The 22018-nt window shown below is 40.6% G+C and overlaps 1 protein-coding gene across 5 annotated transcripts in view; it reads left to right on the top strand.

Moving 5' to 3' along the window:
- LOC148353494 (uncharacterized) overlaps nt 1-22018 on the top strand; it is a 74298-nt gene that overhangs the window by 12055 nt on the left and 40225 nt on the right. For all 5 annotated transcript variants that reach the window (XM_088351266.1, XM_088351264.1, XM_088351262.1 and 2 more), the window contains exons 3-13: nt 454-568; nt 1000-1173; nt 1242-1348; nt 5003-5140; nt 7259-7350; nt 7427-7488; nt 9059-9122; nt 14822-15022; nt 17069-17326; nt 20964-21050; nt 21130-21200. In XM_088351266.1, the coding sequence (XP_088207392.1) occupies nt 454-568; nt 1000-1173; nt 1242-1348; nt 5003-5140; nt 7259-7350; nt 7427-7488; nt 9059-9122; nt 14822-15022; nt 17069-17326; nt 20964-21050; nt 21130-21200 (1369 nt within the window). The remainder of the gene's footprint in view (nt 1-453; nt 569-999; nt 1174-1241; nt 1349-5002; nt 5141-7258; nt 7351-7426; nt 7489-9058; nt 9123-14821; nt 15023-17068; nt 17327-20963; nt 21051-21129; nt 21201-22018) is intronic.

Genomic DNA, 22018 nt, shown 5'->3' on the forward strand with positions numbered 1-22018 from the left:
TGTAATTCTCTTTAAAATGGCACCACTTTTATCGTACTACAATTTTATAGTATAAAATAGTATAGAGATATGAGGACTTTTAAATGTGCCCAAAACATTATGCATTTTATTGTCTTACTCTCGTCGCTGTTATGTCTAGGTGTGGAAATGTTTCTTATTTCATGTTACTTCCATGTTTTGTTCTGTAAGAGCTGGTTGGCGTTGTAGTTGTTTTATGCACGCTTGAATATGTCCTCAGTGTCCTCTACCTTTCACGTTTCGTTCAGTTAGAACCAGTTGTTACTCTACCATATCTGCGTCTTCTTCCTTTTGTGTTTTTCTTCTGTTAGAGTTAGTGTTCCAAAATACCCTGCGTTGTGATTCTTACAAGTTTTTGGGGCAGTTGCTGCTAGTTAGTGCGCCTCCATTATACTTCATGGTCTTGTCCTCATGGCACTCTTGTTTCGGCCACAGAACTGCGCTTCACCTGGCGAGTGCTAACGGACACAGCGAAGTTGTGCAGTTCCTCCTAGAGAAACAAGCTAACATCGATATATTCGACGAGCAAAATAGAACCGCCTTGATGAAGGTAAGCCCGAACGTGGTGCTTCCTTGAGAAGAGCTGAGTAATCTGCAGACCGATTCTGGAAATGGCACAATAGTGATGGGTCATTTGGAATTTTCTAGGGAATTTGGGTTGTAACTATTAAAATGGTTACCAGTCGCAGGAGAAGCCTCCTAATCTAGGTCAGATACAGCACCTTTATCATCCAAGTAAGGAAACAGACTAGGGGAAGGTTTATCCACACTGATACTGATGGCAGCAAATGGCCTCAGGATTTTCAGCCTTTGAACCTAAACCTAAACCACCTGTGGTTGAACATCTCTCTTCCCCAAAAATCATCAACTTGTAGACCCAGGTCTTTTTCCCAAGACAACCTAGCATCACTATAGGATTAGTCACTCAATGAGAATAGGTAATTATTTTTTAATCCCTTTAACCGTGGTTACGATGACCAGGCGGTGCAATGCCAGAGTGACATCTGCGTAAACATTCTACTGGAGAACGAAGCGAACTCGAATCTGGCGGACGAAGACGGAAACACGGCTTTACATTTGGCGGCCGCCATCCCGGACCTCCCCTGCGTCCTCATTCTGCTGAAGAAGGACGCTGACTTGGAAGCCAAAAATATGGTGACTGTCTCTAGCTGAAAATGAACTAAATATTTTTTAAGTTTGATGACTTTGATGTGTTTTTGAAGAATGGTTTCTCACCCCTGACTGTGGCAGTCCAAGGAGATCATATTGCGGTGGCGGAGTCTCTTCTTAGGAAAGGAGCTTGTGTTGATAGTTTGGATGGACATCTGAGGTTTGGAGCTAAAGTCGTGAAAACTAACAAATGGGGTCAATAGGGGACTGATCCATTTGCTTAAAAGATTAATTACCGTATTTTCCGCACTATAAGGCGCACCTAAAAGCCTTTATTTTTTTCAAAAGCTGACCATGCGCCCTATAATACAGTGCGCCTTATATATGGATCAATATTAAGTCGCAAATTCTTGCAACTAAGGCAAGCAGCCGTCGACTAGATTTTTCCCCCTAAGGCGAAGTAGTCCGCGGTGTATGCTGGGATTTATATACCGGCGTTTCATTTCCTAACCAATGTGTCAATCATCATTTGAATCAGTCACTATTGGCTAAAGTTATTCGGAGGTAAAGGGGGCGGATCCTTTTGATCATTTACAGGCCCGCATAGGCTAAAGGGGCGAAACAAATGAAATGAAATGATCTGCATTTATGTAGCGCTTTTCCAGTCAAGACTTCCCAAAGCGCTTTACAGTGTGCTTCACATTTTCCCAATAGCGGCCGTGCAGCCATGTAAGGCGCTAACCTGCTTTTTGGGGGTAAATAAGCAGTATTTGGGGGTATTAGGGGTTTAGTGTCTTACCCAAGGACACTTCGACATGTAACACGAAGGAGCCGGGAATCGAACCTGCGATCTCTTGATCCCAAGACGAGCTCTCTACCTCCTGAGCCACTGCTGCCCCAAATAATGAAATGATCTGCATTTATATAGCGCTTTTCAAGTCATTGAATTCCCAAAGCGCTTTACAATGTGCTCCACATTTCCCAATAGTGGCCTTGCAGCCATGTAAGGCGCTAACCTGCTTATTGGGGGTATTAGGGGTTCAGTGTCTTACCCAAGGACACATTGACATGTAACACGGACGAGCCGGGATTCGAACTGGGATCCCTTGATCCCAAGACAAGCGCTCTACCTTTACTATTCTGTATTTGTAAATATTTTATTCTCCTGGATTTACTACTCTCACGGTTGTAAGAAAACCAGGGTTACGTATCATTATTGAATGTGATGGCTGCAAGAGAACTTAGGTGAGCTATGCGGCTTTATATTTTCCCGGTATCTTGTTTTAGAACGATCTTGATGTTTCTGTGATGAGTCTGCTTTTAAATTAAATTAAAGTGTTTATTGTCATATGCACAGTAAAGAACCCCGTTTCTCTGCACAATAAAATTCTTACTTTGCTGTCCACACAGTTGCCAGCAAAAAATAAAATGGAAACTAAGAAATGTTTGGCATTTCTTGAATCCCAAGACTTTAACCTTCCGAATGATATTTGGAACGCTGCATTTGAGTGATTGGTGACATCGTACAGACACTGTTTCCGTACATGTCTGAGACACGTATTTGCTTCTTTGCAAGCTTTCGGGATGTTAAGGGGGTAATAAGTTTGACCGAACTATCTGACTGTTTAGTCGATGTTCCCATTGTAGCGCCTTATAATCCGGTGCGCCTTATGTATGGAAAATATAGGACCAAAAACTATTTTTGGGGGTGCGCCCTATAACCCGGTGCGCCTTATAGTGCGGAAAATACGGTACATCTTTTTGAGTTGTTATTTACGGAAAAACCTAATGTTTGTATTTTCTCAGACAAAATCACCCAGTTTTTGAGTTTTGTGCAACTAACCTCCATTTTTGACTTTTCTTCGTAAACATAGGGTGAAAACAAATTATACTTCTAAAAAATATCCAATGAAAGGATTGTACAGTTAAAAGCAGATATAATAGAATATAATTTACTTTTTTTCCTACCCTAAAAATAGATAATAAAACAATTCCCCCAAAATGGGATAATTAGTGGACTGATCCATTACTTTGATCAAATGAATGCAACTTTGTAATAATTACTGAATCTTTAGATTTTTTCAGACAAACTGAACTTCTTTTGTAGATGTTTGGTGCAATATAACTTCAATTGTTGCAAAATGAAAAACATATCACAGTGGAGTCAATAGCAAACCAATCCATTACTTAGATACATTTTTAGGTTATTTTAAAGACAACCCACTTTTTGGGGGTCATTTTACACATGCATTTAGTCATTCTTTTCTATGATTATATGAGTGCCTGGTGAAAGTATTCATGGTCCTATGGTCAGATGAGACTAAAATTTGCCTTTTTTTGTGTGAATGCAAAGCCTTACATTTAGCGTAAGAGAAACACTGCACATCACTCTGAAAACACCATCCCCACTGTCTATCACGGTGTTGGCAGCATCATGCTCTGGGGTTGCTTTTCTTTTGCAGGGAATGGGAAGATCATTAGAGTTGATAGGAAGATGCATGGAGCCATTTATAGGGCGATTCTAACAGACAATCTGTATGAGTCTGCAAGAGACCTGAGAATGGATTGCAGGTTAACCTTCCAACAGGACAAGGTCCCTAAACATAAGGCAAAATCTACAATGGAATGGTTTAAAGCTAACAATAGAAAGGTGTTAGAATGCCAAAGCCCAGACCTCAATCCCATCGAGAATTTGTGGAAAGATCTGATAAGGCTGTGCACAAACGATAGCCATCAAACCTTAAGGAACTGTTTTGTAAGAAAGAATGGGCACATATTTCTGTTCCGGGATGTGCAAAACTACTAGAGATATACCCCAAAAGACTTGTGGCTGCGATACCAGCAAAAGGAGGTTATACTAAGTAACTCTAAGGGGGACACTTTTTTTGCAACGCCTGGTAGCACACTATAAAATGTTGAATAAGTTTGGTTTCTTTTCACGATTGTGTCTCACATGTTGTTGATACTAACAAAATATTACGATACCAACGATATTACGATAACAATGTATGTAACATCCCACATGCCGACATTTCTTGTGTAAATACCATGTAAATTATAACTATAGCCTTATCCCCCTTGTTTTATAACCTTATCTTCTCTGTTCCTTTATCTTCTTGGCTCATACCTCACTGTGAATGTGTAAAACTGGAGTGTCATGCCCAATTTCGTTGTCACAATATCTCATCTCATTAGCTACACCGCTTTTCCTCAGTAGGGTCGCGGGAGTGCTGGAGCCCATCCCAGCAATCATCGGGCAGTGGGCAGGGGACACCTTGAACTGGTTGCCAGCCAATCGCAGGGCACACAGGGACAGACAACTCATTCGCTCATTCACACCTAGGGACAATTTGGTCCGGCAAATTCACCTGAAATGCATGTTTTTGGAACGTGGGAGGAAACCGGAGTGCCCGGAGGAAACCCACGCAAGCACGGGGAGAACATACAAACTCCGCACAGGAAGTCTGGAGCTGGATTTGAACCCACGACAGGTTCCCATGACATGAACTGTGCCGCACAAGCGCTAACCACTGCGCCGCCGTGCTGTCACAATATGTTAACCCATTTTGTAACAATGACAATAAAGGTATATTATATTCTATTCTATTCTATTTTGAGGGTTTAAAGCCTGAAACATGGCAATATGTCAATAAGTTCTTGTAGGGCCAATACTTTTTGCAAGGCACTTTATATATTTATGTAGATAACCTTTTTTATTATTATTTTTTATACAAAAACTCAGGAAATTGGTTCAAATTTGGTCAAGTAATGGATCATTTCTACTTGACCCAAAATCAGTTACTTTGACTGAGTCTTTTTTTAGAGTGTAATGAAATAATATGTAACAAAATTTATCCCTAAAACAATCATGCAGGTCACCGTTAATTATCGCTGCCGCCAACGGACAAATGGACATGGTTCGAGTCCTCTTGACATTTAATGCGGATTGCACACACAAGGATAACAAAGGACAATTAGCAGAGGAATACGCCATGATGAACGGATATCGACTGTAAGTTTTTCTTAATTTTACTCCATTTTAAAAATGAATAAAATGTGTGCCTGGTACTGGTTTGTATCACGGCATCATTAAAATACAGATGTGCTATTGGCTGAAATCCTTTAACTTGAACTCATTCAGTGCCATATACCTATTTTCACATTTATATTTTTGGGGGAAAAAGATCTTACCCCTTGTCAGAAAATATTGCTTTTTTTTTGGGTTATTATATTATATATTTTTTTAAAAATTATAAATAAATTATACCCACATTACAAAAAGAATAAGAAATGTCAAAGTTAAAACTTGAGATTGTATTAGGATGAAGAAAAGAACACACTCTGAGTCGAAAATTAGGTTTTTGATAGCCCTTCTATCCGAGGCGCGTGCTTCCAAGATCGGCTTAGGAAGGAACCACGCTCCCCTCATGGTTATAGACTCATGTATTTGGGAACACAGACATAAAACAACAAATCTGATTGGCTTAAGCAAGATCACTTAAATACATAGATAGATAGATACTTTATTCATCCCCAAAGGGAAATTCACATTCTGATTGGTTTAGACGGAAAACATGTTTAAATGAAGTGACTAATGCTAGATGGCGTGTGAGCATAATAAATGAGCAGTAAGGAAAGTGAAACTTTGTAAACACAAAAGGTACAATGTGTCACTGTAAGAAAAAAGGAATGTAGGGAGGAAAGCTCTACACCTGCACATCCCAACACCAAAGCAAAGGCCATCTTGATTAATATTTAGAAGCCCCAAGAGGATACGATTGTTGCAAGAATACAAACAGCTCCTGGATATAATATTTCGCTTCGTTAAGTCAAGTCAAGTCATGTTTATTTGTATAGCCCTTAATCACAAAGAGTCTTAAAGGGCTGCACAAATAAAAGACTAAGCCACTTTTGGGAATAAAATCATACATAGGCACATTCAAACTATAATTTCCCTTACAATAATTTTAACCAATTGTTAAAAAAAGTTGCTTTTCTCTATTTTTGACATTTTTACTCCAACTTATAACAAAATTACACTCACATTGAAAATAAATAATAAAGTTTGTCAGAAAATGTCGGTTATTATAGTTATTTTTATTTTATTTATTTTTTTACTGAAATTCCTAACAAAAGTGTGCTCACATAAAAAAAACACGATACCCAATTGTGACAAAATATCTCATCTCATCTCATCAGCCGTACCGCTTATCCTCATTAGGGTCGCGGGGGGGCTGGAGCCCATCCCAGCCATCTCCGGGCAGTGGGCAGGGGACACCCTGAACTGTTTGCCAGCCAGTCGCAGGGCACACAGGGACAGACAACTCATTCGCTCATTCACACCTAGGGACAATTTGGACCGGCCAATTCACCTGAAATGCATGTTTTTGGAATGTGGGAGGAAACCGGAGTGCCCGGAGGAAACCCACGCAAGCACGGGGAGAACATACAAACTCCGCACAGGAAGTCTGGAGCTGGATTTGAACCCACGACAGGTTCCCATGACATGAACTGTGCCGCACAAGCGCTAACCACTGCGCCGCCGTGCTGCTGACAAAATATCACTTTTTGGTAATTTTATGATATTGTACTTACTTTTCAACCAATTAATACTCTTTTGGGGTATAAAACTACAAATAACTATTACCCCATTGACAGAAAATATCATTTTTTTAAATTTTGCGATATTTCTACTGAAACTCTATATTTTAAAAAAAAAAGTTATCTTCCAGCAGATTTTTAATTTTGCAGATGTACTTGTTTTTTCTTATCTTGGTAGAAAATATAGTGTGTATTTATTGACCTTCAGATTCAGATGTCATTGTATTTAACAAAGCACATACTTTTGCTCATTCTGCTTTTAATTTTTTTTTATTTTGAAGAATTACTTTGATGAGCGAAACAACATGTTGCTTAAGTGTGATTAAGTGTATTTTATAATAGACAAATTCTAGGATGCAATCCAATTATTTGAGTTTTGCCAGGAAAAAACATAAATTATGTGATGGCATCATGTCTATAGCACTGAGTTCCAATAAATTAATCCGTCCTGCAATTATTTTATCATTCTTTCTTGTTTTCAAAGATCTGCTCCTGTGCAAAACTATGTTGTGTCTTTACATTCTTACAGTTGTGCCCAACTCATTTCTGAGCATGTCAGAAAAAGAAGGGCTGCCGCCTCCCTGGCTCCTATAAATGAGCAGACTATCGAATTAGAGCAAAGTAAGTCAACCTTGGCAAGAAAAGGGCTTTAAGATTTCACTTTTAATAATTATTCATGCTTTTACGTGTTAAACAGGTATCGATTCACCTGACACCAGCGTTGGAGATGATTTAGAAGAGAAATGTCAGCAAATAGAGGTAGGCCTCACACAACAATAGCTACAGTAACAAAGATATTGGCCTCCCGAGAACCTTTTGAGGTATTGCCATAGTTCAAGCTTCAAACTTATCGATAAAAAAAACATAAAAACAACATTTGAGACACAATCGTGAAAAGAAACCAAATTTCTTCGACAATTTATATTTTGCTAGGAACTGAAAAATTGAAAAGTAGGCATTGCTACTTTATTGACCCCCTTTGATTTAATACTTTGTACAACTTCATTTTGCTGCGGCCACAAGTCTTTTTGGTGTATGTCTCTATAGGTTTTGCACATCTTGAAACTGAAATATTTGCCCATTCTTCCTTACAAATCAACTCAAGTGCCTTAAGGTTTGGTGATCATTTTTGCACAGTGTTTTTACACAAATACTCCATTGTATTGAGGTTTGGACTTCAACTTAGCCATTCTAACACAGTTATACAGTTAGTCTCAAACCATTCTATTGTAGATTTTGCTGTATGTCTAGTGCCGTTGTACTGCTGGACGGGGAACCTTCTCCCATCCTCAGGTCTCTTGCAGACACCCAACAGATTGTCTGCCCTGTATTTGGCTCCATCCATTTTTCCATCAATTTTGATTTTCCCAGTCCCTGCTGGAGAAAAGCAACCTCAGAGCATGATGCTTCCAGCACCATGTTTGACAGTGGGGATGGTGTTTTTAGGTTGATGTGCAGTGTTACTCTGACGGCAAACATAATGCTTTGCATTCAGCCCACAAAGTTCACTTTTGGTCTCATCTGAGCAGAATGTTATTTGTATCTCCTATTTGGCTTCTTGCAAACACCAAGCAGGGCTTTTTATAGTATTCTTTCAGTAAGGGCTTTCTTATCGCCACTCTTTCATAAAAGGCAGATTTGTGCAGAGTACGACGACCATGCACAGATTGTCCCACCTCAGCTGTGTATGCCTGAAGGTCATCTAATGTGACCATGGGCCTCTTGGCTCCTTCTCATGATGATTCGTTTTCTCCCTGCTTGTGCCGTCCATTTTCTGGTAGCATTGCAGTGCTTTTTATGCTCTCTCCATTTTGATATTAGTGATATTGCAGTGCTCTGGGAGATGTGTAAATGTTGCAAAATGGTCTTATATCCCTTGAACTTTTCAACAACTTTATCCCAGACCTGCCTGGTGTGTTTTTTGGTCTCCAAAATGCTGTCTGTTCTACAGAAAATCTTTTCACAAACTTCTTTGGACATCACAGAGCAGGTGCATTTACACTGAGACTTAATGACACACTGGTCCACTATGTCATTGTTTGTCATTTAGGTCTACATTGGATCATTCAGAAGTCGTCAGGGACCTTCTGGATTCAGTTGGCTGATCTGGGAGAACAGACACCTACTTTTTTCCTTGTAAATATAATATAAAATGTTGAAATTATTTGGTTCCACTTCACAATTGTGTCTCACATGTTTTAGATTCTTGGAAATTATTTTCAGTTTCTTAAGTTTGAAGCCTGAATTGTGGCAACAAGACAAAAAGTTCTTGGGGGGCTAATCCTTTCACTAAGCCATCTGAAACGAAATTTCTCTCCTTTACCACTAGATGGACCCGAACAAATGGGATGTGTTGTTGAGCGAAAGTGAAGAAGAGAGACTCAAAAATATTGGTAAGTCAACATACGATAACATAGATAGATAGATAGATAGATACTTTATTCATCCCCGAAGGGAAATTCACATTTCCAGCAGCATCCCTGAGCTGAGAACAATACAATATTAAAGCAAAAAGAATACAATATACAAATACCCAGTGTGACGTGCAAATGCCCACTGTAGCGTGTTATATAGAATAACTAAATAGTGCTACACAGAATACATATTGCAATAAGATTCGGTAATATGCAATGTAGGTGGTGTGGTTTACTGTGGGCTTTTACTCTGCCGGGTAGAGTTAAAGAGCCTCATGGCATGAGGAAGAAAAGATCTCTTTAGTCTGTCCGTAGTACAAGACAGTGACAGCAGTCTGTCGCTGAAACTGCTCTTCTGTCTGGAGATAATGCTGTGTAGTGGATGCGATGGATTGTCCATGATTGACCGCAGCTTTTCCAGCGCCCGTTTCTCAGCTACTGTTTTTAGGCTGTCCAGCTCTTTGCCCACAACAGAGCTCGCTTTCCTAGCCAGTTTATTGAGACGAGAGGCATTCTTCTTCTTGACGCTGCCTCCCCAACACGCTGTCGCATAGAAGAGGGCGCTTGCCACTACTGTCTCATAGAATATTTTTAGGAGCTTTTTGCAGATTTTGAAGGAGGCCAGCCTCCTGAGGAAGTAAAGTCGGCTTTGCCCTTTCCTACATAGAGCTTCTGTGTTGGCAGTCCAGTCCAGTTTGTTGTCCAGCTGCACATCCAGGTATTTGTAGGTCTGGACAAATTCTACACATTCTCCTTTGATGGTTACAGGAACCGGGTGAGTTCTGGTTCTCCTGAAGTCCACCACCATCTCCCTGGTCTTGGTGGTGTTCAGGTGCAGGTGGTTTGCGTCGCTCCATCGGACAAAGTCCTGAATCAATTTCCTGTACTCCTCCTCCTGCCCATTTCTGATACATCCCACGATCGCACTGTCGTCGGCAAACTTTTGCACATGGCAGGACTCAGAGTTGTACTTAAAGTCCGATGTATATAGAGTGAATAGGAACGGAGAGAGTACGGTCCCCTGCGGAGATCCTGTGCTGCTAAACACAGTGTCCGATGTACAGCCCCCCTGTTTCACATACTGGGGTCTGCCTGTCAGGTAGTCAGTAATCCATTCTATAAGGTGTGAGCTAACTCCCATCTCTGTCAGTTTCCTACTCAGTAGCAGAGGCTGTATGGTATTGAAGGCACTGGAGAAGTCCAAAAATGTAATCCTCACAGCCCCCTTAGCCCTATCCAGGTGAGAGAAGGATCGGTGTAACATGTATATTATAGCTTCCTCCAGTCCCACCTTCTCCTGGTAAGCAAATTGCAGTGGGTCGATGGCGTGACGGACCTGTAGCCTCAGGTGGTGCAGCAGCAGCCGCTCCATGGTCTTCATCACATGTGATGTCAGGGCGACCGACCTGAAGTCGTTGAGTTCCTCAGGTCTTGATTTTTTTGGGACTGGGATGATGCAGGATGTTTTCCACAGCTGAGGGACCCTCCCCTGTTGACTCAGGTTGAAGATGCGCTGTAGAAGGTCTCCCAGCTCAGACGCACAGGCTTTCAGCAGTCGGGGGGATACTCCATCTGGACCAGCTGCTGGTTCTCAGCCTTCTCAGCTCTCCACACACCTGGGCTGCAGTTATTTTTAGTGGGGGGATGTCTTCAATGCTGGTGTCCAGAGGGGGAGGGGGAAGGACAGCTGCAGTACTCAGGGGTGAGGATGAGGCGGAGTGGTCAAACCTGTTGAAAAAGTTGTTCAACTGGTTGACTCGCCCCACATCTATATCCACAGCCACACCCTGCTTGGTGCTGCAGCCAGTGTGATTTCATCCCTTCCCACACCTCCTTCATGTTGTTGTTCTGCAGCTTTTTCTCCAACTTCCTCCTGTACTGCTCCTTCCCTTTCCGGAGCTGGACTTTGAGCTCCTTCTGTACTCGTTTTAGCTCCTGCTGATCACCATTTTTAAAGGCCCTCTTCTTTTGGTTCAGAAGGCACTTGATGCCCCTCGTATCCAGGGCTTGTTGTTGTCATAGCAGCGTACAGTCTTTATAGGAACAACATTGTCCATGCAGAAGTTATTGTAGTCAGTAGTGCAGTTTGCCATCTCCTCAATGTTCTCACTGCTGGACCCTAGCAGGACATCCCAGTCCGTACGTCCAAAGCAGTCTCTCAGAGCCTGCTCTGCCTCGGTGGACCATTTTCTAAAAGAGCGTGTGGTTGTTGGTAGCCTCCTCACTTTTGGTTTGTACTGTGGTTTAAGCAGAATGAGGTTGTGGTCTCCTTTTCCAAGGGCAGGCAGTGGTTTAGCACTGTATGCATTTTTGATATTCGCATACAGAAGGTCAATAGTCCTATTTCCCCTGGTCTTGCAGTCCACATACTGGACGAAAGAGGGCAGTGTCTTATCAAGAGTCACATGGTTGAAGTCCCCAGAGATTAACATTGCAGCCTCCGGGTGTTGTGTTTGAAGTTTTGCCACCGCGGAGTGGATGACGTCACACGCTACTTCCGCATCAGCGCGCGGTGGGATGTAAATAATGACAGCAATGGCGTGTCTGAACTCTCTGGGCATGTAATAGGGACGCAGACTTACAGCCAAAAGTTCGACATCACGGCAGCAGATAGAAAGCTTTGTTTGTTACACCACCTCGTGTTCACGTAGATAGCCAGTCCCCCTCCTTTGCGCTTCCCACTGACTTTTGTGCCTCTGTCAGCCCGAACAGCGCAGAAGCCGTTTAGCGCGATGTTAGCGTCCGGGAATCTAGACGTGAGCCACGTTTCCGTAAAGCAAAGCAAGCTGCACTCCCTGTATGCTTTGATGTCTTTCACAAGCACAGCCAGTTCGTCGATCTTATTTGGTAGGGAGTTGACATTCCCCATGATTATGGACGGTACCGTGGGCTTATATCGCCGCTAGCCGCTTAGCCTTTACCTTAGCACCGGCTCTGCAACCCCGGTAGGGTCGCCTTACCTCGTTAGGTAAAAGGGGGACTGCGCCGGCTCGAGAATTCTTCAGGTCGAGGAGTATTTTAATATAGTATGTTACAAAATGTTTAAACATGGTAAATAGTGATCCACAATAACTATTTTTCTAACGATAACCGATAAAATCCTGCCCACAAATGTATAATATATTGTTTTTAGTAAATCATTAAAGAGCAACAGAACATGAAACAAATTTGTGTTCAAATTAGATTACCGCACAATAAGCATAAAACGAGAGGTGCATAATGTAAAAAAAACAAAGAATAAAGGAAATAATCAAAATATTCTCTTACCTTTAAACTGCCCTCTTTGTTTATGGAAAAACTGATCTGATGACGTCTGCTTTTGCCGGCTTTTGACATACCACCGGAAATCATAATGAGCAATTGCCCGACCTGTCAACACTTTTTTGGGTTGTTTCCTTTTTTACAAATTCTGAGACTTCATGGAATTTTGCAAAAGTTTTTAATTTGGGCTGTTAGAATGATGGCTCTGTCCTCCTCTTTGTTGTCCCTGAACTCTTCCTGCATGGTGCTGTGTGTTTTAATACTTTCCATTATCTTGCTGTTTTGATAGCCAGAAAAAAGTATCTTCTTTTTCTTTTTTCCTTGTCCACGTTTCTGCATGTCTTTTGTGGGGTTCATTGTGAATCATAGTTCTTAGTAGTGGCACCATACAGTAGATTGTTTACATAGCGGGGAGGGGACACGAAGAGCATGCTAGGATTCACGCATACGCACCGGTGTGCCAGGTGGAACCCTAAGAGCGGCGAAGGGCAACGTGTAGTGTACTCTATTTTTGACCTTGTATCCTGAAACGTCTTTGTAACTAGAGGCAATATTTTCAAGTTATGGTACTTTGTAACCTGAAACTTTTTTACGTAGAGCCAAGTAGAGTTACCACTGTACTTCATTTCAAAAGGCCTTGCATTGTCCTACACCGGCTGTGATTTGAAACCAAGCTCCAATGTTACCATTGATCAGTACCGCACTGTTGGCATTGGCCTGTGTGGCGCAACAAGGGTTGCTGACTAGTTACAATGTCATATTTTGGGATTTTTATGTTGCTTAATCCGTATTTGACTGTTAGGGGAAGCTTATTAGTATTTTTAAGGGCATTGAGTTTTGTAAAGCAGAAAAAGTAAGTGAAGTACCAGTATATTACCACTAAATAACATAGTCACACAGGTCAGAGAAGGGTGCTTGGGCGAAGTCTCACGGGACCTCACGTGATTAAATGAAACTTGCACAATAAATCATCCTTGATGTCAACAAGTAAATGGTGTCGTGTGAGACTGACATTTATCATCTATTTTACAATGAGGTAAAACAACAACAACCAAAAAAAAAATATATATATATATATATATATATATATATATATATATATATATATAAAATAAATGTGTAACACCAGCTGGAGCTAGACCATCCACCTGGGTCCCGTTACACGTGCAGCTGTTTAATGGTCTGAACTATTTTTTATGTTGTACTTCTCTTCTTTGGTGCTCCTTCGCTCCCTGAAACCTGCCTGTTCTTCAGCTGTTTTCAGCCTTAGGTTTCTGTCTGTTCAGTAGGACCTTCAACATAACTTTACTTGCATGCAATGTTCCCTCTAATTTTCCACGGGTCTGAGCTTTCACACAAAGTCGGTGAGCTTGAAACAACAGTGAGCAACAGAAACCCCAAGTGTGGCAACTAAATCATTATCAAACATATCCAAAACTTGACATCACGTTACATTTTGCGGAGTTTCCGGCAATGCAAAATTATTTTTCACTTTTGAATGAATTGACTAATGTACGATTGCAAAGGTTGCAGGGCCTACAAACGTTTGTTTTTACAATTCTTTCACAAGATTTCCATTTCTTTTATTCCTCGTATCTTTTGTCGCATAATACTAACGTTTTTGGGGGCTCATTTAGTCGGTTGCACAATACAGAACTGTATTTAATTACATTTTTTTAGTGGAAGTACAATGTTGGCAACAAGATCAACTTTATACAATTGGTAATTATTTCAGTGTGACACAAACATTTTCCTCTTTTTCCCTGTCTTTTTCTCCTTTTTTTAAAACTCCTTTTTTTAAAAAAAACTCATTGTGTTTATTTTTTCCTAGCTGTTACTTTTTTTCTTGCTTTTTTCCCCTTTATTTGCTTCTTTCTTTTCTTCGAGCTTTTTTTTCTGATTTTTCCTGCTCTTTTTGTCTCTTTTCCTCTCCTTTTGTTCTGTTTTTTTCCTCAGATTTTCACTAGTTTTTCATTTAGGTATTTTATTTTTATTTTGTTCTATTCCCCCTTCCTTTAAGTCATTTTGTGCATAATTTTACATAATATTTGGTCATATAGGGATGAAAAAAGCAAAAACAACCTGAAAAGCCGTATAAGAGACGGTTCCTTTTAGTGAGCCGAGCCGAAGAAGCTGGTTCTCGAAAAACTCTACTGACTTTACTCAACTTCGTTCTACTTCGACATTGACTTCAAAATACCACATTTAGAACAGAGCGTCAGGGGAACCCGTGTATTTTTACCTTCATGCACTGTAACTTTGACTTAATTCGCTTTTATTTTGTTAAGATGATTATAGTTAGTTCACCACCATTCTGTATGAGTTCTACAATTTTATTAAAGTACAACGATCGGTCACTACTTTTTAAATTCATTGCCATACTTTTGTGCCTGTTTGTCAATGCGCTTATACCCCAGAAATCGAAATACCCCATGGTGGAACTCTACTTGAATACAGAAAGGGATTCATAGGTTCTCCCTGTTCTTCTCTAAAAGAAGAGGAAGTGTTTGCATCTCCAAAAGTATCCTCTGTGCCACCTGATGAGAAAAAGATCATCACATCTCGTAGTTCACCTGCGCATCTTCGTCCCTCACATTTCACTGCTCAGGCCAGCGATGGTAAGACTAAAAAATAACCTTTTTTTGATGGTAACTAAGGGGTTGTCAGACATACGATCCCAAGCCCCATTGGGCCGGCCGACGGATTAAATCCGACCTGCATTTCTCATACATTTACTTTTTCTTTATTTCTCTCTCTCTTTATCCTGCTCATTCAGAACTTCTCTGTCTATTTCTGTCCCATCCTTTTTCTCTTTCTATTGTCACTCTCAACTGTCTTTTTCTATCTTAATTTTTTCCTGTTTTTCTCTCACTGATTCTCTCTCTTTCTTTTTCTTTTCTCTCCTACTCTATCTATGTCTCTTTCTTATCACTCTCTTTCTTTATCCCCTTTATGTCTCTCTTATTCTCTTTCTCTCTCTATATGTCTCTCCTTTTCTCTCTTTTGTTCTCTCTCTTGATCTCTCTCTTTTTCATTCTCCTTTTTCTCATTTTCTTTCCATGCCTCTCTTTATCTAACTCATTCGCTCTCTCTCTTATTTTTCTCTTTTACCCATTCTATCTCTCACTTTTCTCTGTCTCTCTCTTTATTGTTTTTTTTAATCTCCTAATTTATCTATGACTCTTTCTTATTTCTCTCTTTCTTTATCATCTTTATGCCTCTCTCATTCTCTCTCTCTCTCTCTCGTTCTCTCTCTTAATGTCTCTCCTTTCCCCTCCTTTGGTTATTCTCCATTTTCATTTTTCTTTTTTTCTTTCCCTCCCTCTCTTTTTTTATCTAACTCTTTCCCTCTTTTTTATTCGTTCTCTTTTCCTCATTCTCTCTCTGTCTCTCTCTCTCTTCCCTCTTTCTCTGTCTCCCTCTCTCTTTTTCTCTTTCTTTCGCAGTAATTTATAAGACTGGGCCCCCACAAAAGTTTTGTCTTTACCGTGTGGCCCCCGAGCTCCAAAGAGTTTGACACCCCCGTGTTAAAAGCACACCACATCATTTTTGAAAATCCAAATGTACTTCTCCAGAGTCTTTTGGTCTTTCTACCCATCCTTCAACCTTCCTATCACTCTTTCTATCGCTCTCTTAGTCCTTCTCTTCTCTTTCTTTTTCTTTCTCCTCCCTCATTTTTGTTCTCTCTGAAGTTCTTTCCCACCCGCTGATTTACTTACGCTCGCTCGTTTGATCTCTGTTTTTGATTCTCCGTTTTCTCTTTTTAATTCCAACCCTCTTTCTTTATCTAACTCCTTGCCCCTCTCTTGATTTTCTCTTTTCTCCATCCTCCCTCCCTCTTTTCTCTTTCTCTGTCTCTCTTTATCGTTTTTTCTATCCTAATTTATCTATGTCTCTTTCTTATCTCTCTCTTTCTATATCCCCTTTATGTCTCTTTCATTCTCTCTCTCTCTTTCTCTCTCTCTCTTTCTCTCTCTTAATGTATCTCCCTTTCCCTCCTTTGGTCATTCTCCTCATCCTTCAACATTCCCATCACTCTTTCTATCGCTCTCTTAGTCCTTCTCTTCTCTTTCTTTTTCTTTCTTTCCCACCCACTCATTATCTTTTGTTTTCTCTCTTGATCTCTCTCTTTTTCATTCTCCTTTTTCTAATTTTCTTTCCATGCCTCTCTTTCTTTATCTAACTCCTTCGCTCTCTCTCTTATTTTTCTCTTTTACCCATTCTATCTCTCACTTTTCTCTGTCTCTCTCTTTATTGTTTTTTTTTAATCTCCTAATTTATCTATGACTCTTTCTTATTTCTCTCTTTCTTTATCATCTTTATGCCTCTCTCATTCTCTCTCTCTCTCGTTCTCTCTCTTAATGTCTCTCCTTTCCCCTCCTTTGGTTATTCTCCATTTTCATTTTTCTTTTTTCTTTCCCTCCCTTTTTTTTTATCTAACTCTTTCCCTCTTTTTTATTCGTTCTCTTTTCCTCATTCTCTCTCTCTCTCTTCCCTCTTTCTCTGTCTCCCTCTCTCTTTTTCTCTTTCTTTCGCAGTAATTTATAAGACTGGGCCCCCACAAAAGTGTTGTCTTTACCGTGTGGCCCCCGAGCTTCAAAGAGTTTGACACCCCCGTGTTAAAAGCACACATCATTTTTGAAAATCCAAATGTACTTCTCCAGAGTCAATCTGGGACGACGACAGTGTGGCTTCATTTGGTCCTGACGCCAAAAGGGATAAACGCCATCTTCAGGAAGAAGTCGAAGAAAGCAAAAAGGATGGCGAGGATCAGCATCAACTGTCTCTTTTAGAAAAGGAAGTTTGTGAGTCTCCTGACACGATACCGAAAACTCTCAGCGCAGATGCCGGGAAGGCAGCGGTAGCTCCAACTCTACCTGCACATCCTCGTTCCGCTCGTGGGCTTATTCAAGAGAGCACCGGTAAGACTGACATTCAACCTTTCTACATTAGACCCCTTGGCAATGTTCACTCTAATTTTCTACGGGTCTGAGCGTTCACACAAAGTCTGTGAGCAACGCTTGAAACAACAGTGAGCAACAGCAACCCCAAGTGTGGCAACGCAGTCATCCAAAACTTGACATCAAGTTACATTTTGCTGAGTTTTCGGCAATGCAAAATTATTTTTCACTTTTGAATGAATTCACTAATGTACTATTGCAAAGGTTGTACGGCCTACAAACGTCATTTGTTTTTAAAATTCTTTAACAAGATTTCCATTTTTTTTCCTGGTATCTTTTGTCGCATAATACTAACATTTTGGGGGGCTTATTTAGTTGGTTGCACGATACAGAACTGTATTTAATCACATTTTTTAGTGGAAGTACATTGCTGGCAACAAGATTGACTTGACATAATTGGAAATTACTTGAATGCAACACAAACTTTTTCTTATTTTTCCCTGTTTTTCTTCTACTTTTTAAAAAATTCCTTAAAAAAATCTCATTGTGTTTATTTTTTCTTACGTTACTTTTTTTCTTTTTGTTCTCTATTTGCTTTTTTCCTTTGTTTCTTTCTTTTTTTTCTGGCTTTTTTCTGAAAATTTTCTTCTTTTTTTCTCTTCCTTTTGTTTATTTTTTTTTCTCAGCTTTTCACTACTTTTTTATTTTGGTATTTATTTTCTTTTTTTGTTCTATTCCCACCTTCCTTTAAGTCATTTTGTGCATAATTTTAGATAATATTTGGTCATGTTGGGATTAAAGAAGCAAAAACAACCTGAAGAGCCGTTTGGGACCCGAAAGACGGTTCTTTTTAGTGAGCCGAGCCGAAGAAGCCGGTTCTCGAAAAACTCTACTGACTTAACTCAACTTCGTTCTACTTTGACATTAACTTCAAAATACTGCATTTAGAACACAGCGTCAGGGGAACCTGTGTATTTTTACCTCCATGCACTGTAACTTTGACTTAATTCGCTTCTTAATTAGCAATTTCGAGCCCTGATTTTTGTGAGTTGGCTAGATTTTCTTGTGCGCGGAAAAGCTCTGGGCAGTGCACAATTGCGCACACACTCAGCTTAGAAGGAACATTGCCCCTTGGTACCATGTTTGTTTTGGCCCCTCGTTGACAAATTTTCCCCACCCTCAAACTTGTTTTTTCAGTATTTTGGGGTTGAAGTTTTCGCTATTTTTGTTACTTTTGGGAAAAAAAGTGTTTTCGAATAGTATATCTTTCAAAATAGCGAAGAATGGAAAAACTAAAATAAAAATTCCTGATTTTCCCCATGTTTTTCGAAATGTATCAGCCTGTCGGTAAAAATAGGACGTTGCCACTCGCGATTTCGGCAGAGCGCGACACATTTCACCTCAGGACAAGTGAATATCTTATCGCAGGGTCTGGTGCAGGGGTGTCAAACAGGCGGCCTTGTGTGTAGGATCAGGCCCGCTAAGGGTTTGGATCCGGCCCGCGAGACAACGCTCAGAGAAGCGCAAGAGAAAAACGAGCTGCAGGTTGAAACATGTCCACTTGATGTTGCCAAAGCCAGGTGCTTCTCACAAATGCTGTATTTGTACTTCTTTCTCTCTCTCTTTTCTTCCCTTTTTCTTTCACTCTCTTTCTCTCTCTCTTTTACTTTGTGTCTTTTTTTATCTCTTTTTTGTTCCTCTTTGTCACTTTCTCTTTCTGTCATTTTTCCCCTTGTTTACTCTCTCTTCTTTTTTTCCTCTCCTCTCTTTCTCCACTCTAATGTCATAGTTTTTTTCAACGACTACAGGCCTGCCGCTCTTCCGCCTGTGGTCATGAAGTGCTTCCAGAGGTTGGTGTCCCAGCACATCAAGGACTCCCTGCCACCCACACTGGACCCCCACCAGTTTGCCTACAGGGCAAACCACTCCACTGGGGACGCCATAAACACAGCACTTCACACCGCGCTGAGACACCTGGACCACCGGGGGAGCTACATCAGAATGCTCTTTCTGGACTTCAACTCAGCCTTCAACACCATTATCCCGGAGATCCTGGTGGAGAAACTCTCACACCTAGGACTCTCTTCCTCTATCTGCTACTGGATAATGGACTTTCTTTCAAACCGCCCACAGTCCGTGAAACTCTGCTACCACGTCTCTCCCACCCTAACATCGAGCACTGGCTCCCCCCAAGGTTGTGTACTGAGCCCCCTGCTTTTCACCCTCTACACCTCCTACTGCTCACCGACCGTACAGGGATGAGGTGGAGCCACTGACAGCGAAAAAATACCTTTATACTGAACACCACAAAAATAAAAGAACTCATACTGGACTTCAGGAGGAAAGGCAGGAACCCAGCACCACTCATTTTAAAAGGAGACTGTGTAGAGAGTCCACTTTTTCAAATTCCTGGGTGTGCACATCTCCGATGACCTCTCCTGGTCTGCAAACACCAGAGCGGTGGTAGGGAAGGCCCAGCAGTGACTCCATTTCCTGAGAGTGCTCAGGAAAAATCATTGAAACGGCAGCTGCTGGTGGCCTTTTACAAAGCCATTGTGGAGAGCATTCTAACATACTGCATTACGGCGTGGCATGCTGGGTGCACGGCAGCAGACAGGAAAACGCTTCAGAGGGTCATCAACACAGCCCAGAGAATCGCTGGTTGCTCTCTACCCAGTCTGGAGGACTGCTCTCGCTACCTCAGCAGAGCAGAAAACATCATCAAGGACTTTTCTCATCCCGGCCGCCACCCCTTTAACCTGCTGCCGTCCGGCAAGCGCTACAGGTCACACAAAACAAAAACAAACAGACTCAGAGACAGTTTCTTCCCCAGAGCCATTACCACCCTTAACACACACTGCACAACAAACTGAAACTCTTGCAAACACACTACCTCATACAGATGTAAAATTGTATTCATGCCTATGCTCACTTTGCCCAATGTTGACTATTTTTTTGCACAATGTTGACTATTTTTGCACTTAAGGCATATTGCACTAATGCAATCCCAAAACTGTATGTAACATCCTACATGCCCACATTTCTTGTGTAAATATTGTGTAAATTATAACCTTATATTCTTTGTTTCTTTATATTGTGTAAATTATAACCTTATCTTCTTTGTTCCTTTATCTTCTTAGTTTTCTTTTATCCTCACTGTTAAATGTGAAACTAGAGTGCCACGCCCAATTTTGTTGTCGCAATTTGTTCAACCCATTTTGTAACAATGACAATAAAGGCATATTCTATTCTATTCACTTCTATTTTTCCCACTCGCTTTCTCTTTCACTTTTTCTCGCCTTCTTTCTCTTCCTCTATCTCCTCTCTTTCTCTCTTTCTCTTTCCATTTCTTTTTGGATTTATTTCTTTCTCTTATATTTCTCTTTTTATCTCCTTTTATTTCTCTCTCTCTCTCTTTCTCTCTTTCTTTGTCCCACTCACTCTCTCTTTTTTTCTCCCTCTCTTTCTCTCATGTCTTTCTCTCTCTTATTCTTTCTCTCTAATCTACTAGTCCGGCCCCCCCGATCGTGTGGCCCCCCGAGGTTAAAATGAGTTCGACACCCCTGGTCTAGTGTCTTATATTCTCAGTTGAAAATACAGATGATGAAATAGAAGCTAACACCCTGTTTCTCCTCTTTCATTTCATTCCGGGGTCCAGAATCCGAATGGGTCGACGACAGTTTGATTTCGTTGGCCGTCGAGACCGAGAAAGACAAACGACCGCTCCAGCAGGCGGTCAAAAAAGGTGAAAGGCTTATTATTTTGGCGGCAGTTAGGAAAAAAAAAAGTTATTTGTGTAAAACGAAATCTCATCCGTCCTTAAGATTCCCCCGAGGTCTCGGAGATGGCGAGTGAGGGAGAAAGCAGTTTTGATTCTGTCAGGCTGCAACAAATGGTAATGTTACCAATTTGCCAGAGTGTTTAAGTCGGGGCTTGCCAACCCAAAATGTCGAAAGAGTCATAGCTCTGTCTCTCTTTCTGTCTTTCTCTCTTTCTCTCTTTTCTCTCTTTTCCTTTCCCTCCATCTCTTTCTAACTTCTAATGTTTCTCTTTAGCTTTCTCTTTCTGCCTCTCTCATTTCTCTCTTTATTTTCCCTTGTTCTTGTTCTGTATCTCTCTTTCTCCCTCTTTTTGTCTCTTTATTATTCTTCTTTCTCTCTCCCTCTCCCTTTATCTATTTTGTCTCTGTTTCTACTCTCTTCTTTTTTCTTTTTTCCCTTTTTTTCTCTCTTTCTCTGTCTTTTTCTCTCTTTCTCTATCACCCTTTTATCTCTCCTTTTCTATCTCTTTCTCTCTTAATCTTGCTTTATTTCTTTCTTCCTTTGTATATTTTTCTTTTTTCTCTTTCTCTTTTTTTCTGTCTTTCTTGATCTTTTTCTTTGTCTATCTTTCTCTGTCTTTGTCTCTCTATGTCTTCTCTCACTTTCTCTTTCTCTCCTCTGTCTCGTGTTTCTTTTCTTATCCTACTCTTTCTCTCTCTTTCCCTTTTTTTCCTATTTTTCTCTCTATTCCTTTCAATCTCTGTCTCCGCCCTTTTCTTTTTTTACTCTCTCTTTTTCACACTTGTTTTCTTAATTTCTCTTAGTCTCAGCCTTTTTCTCTTTTTTATTTATCTCTTTCTCTCTCTCTTGCTCTCTTTCTCTCCTTTTTACTCTTAATTTCTTTCGATCTGTCTCTCTCCTTTTGTTTCATTTTCTTTCTTATTCCATAGTT

The sequence above is a fragment of the Urocampus carinirostris genome, chromosome 13, assembly GCF_059441175.1.
Source record: "Urocampus carinirostris isolate Australia breed hairy pipefish chromosome 13, RoL_Ucar_1.0, whole genome shotgun sequence".
Taxonomy (NCBI): domain Eukaryota; kingdom Metazoa; phylum Chordata; class Actinopteri; order Syngnathiformes; family Syngnathidae; genus Urocampus; species Urocampus carinirostris.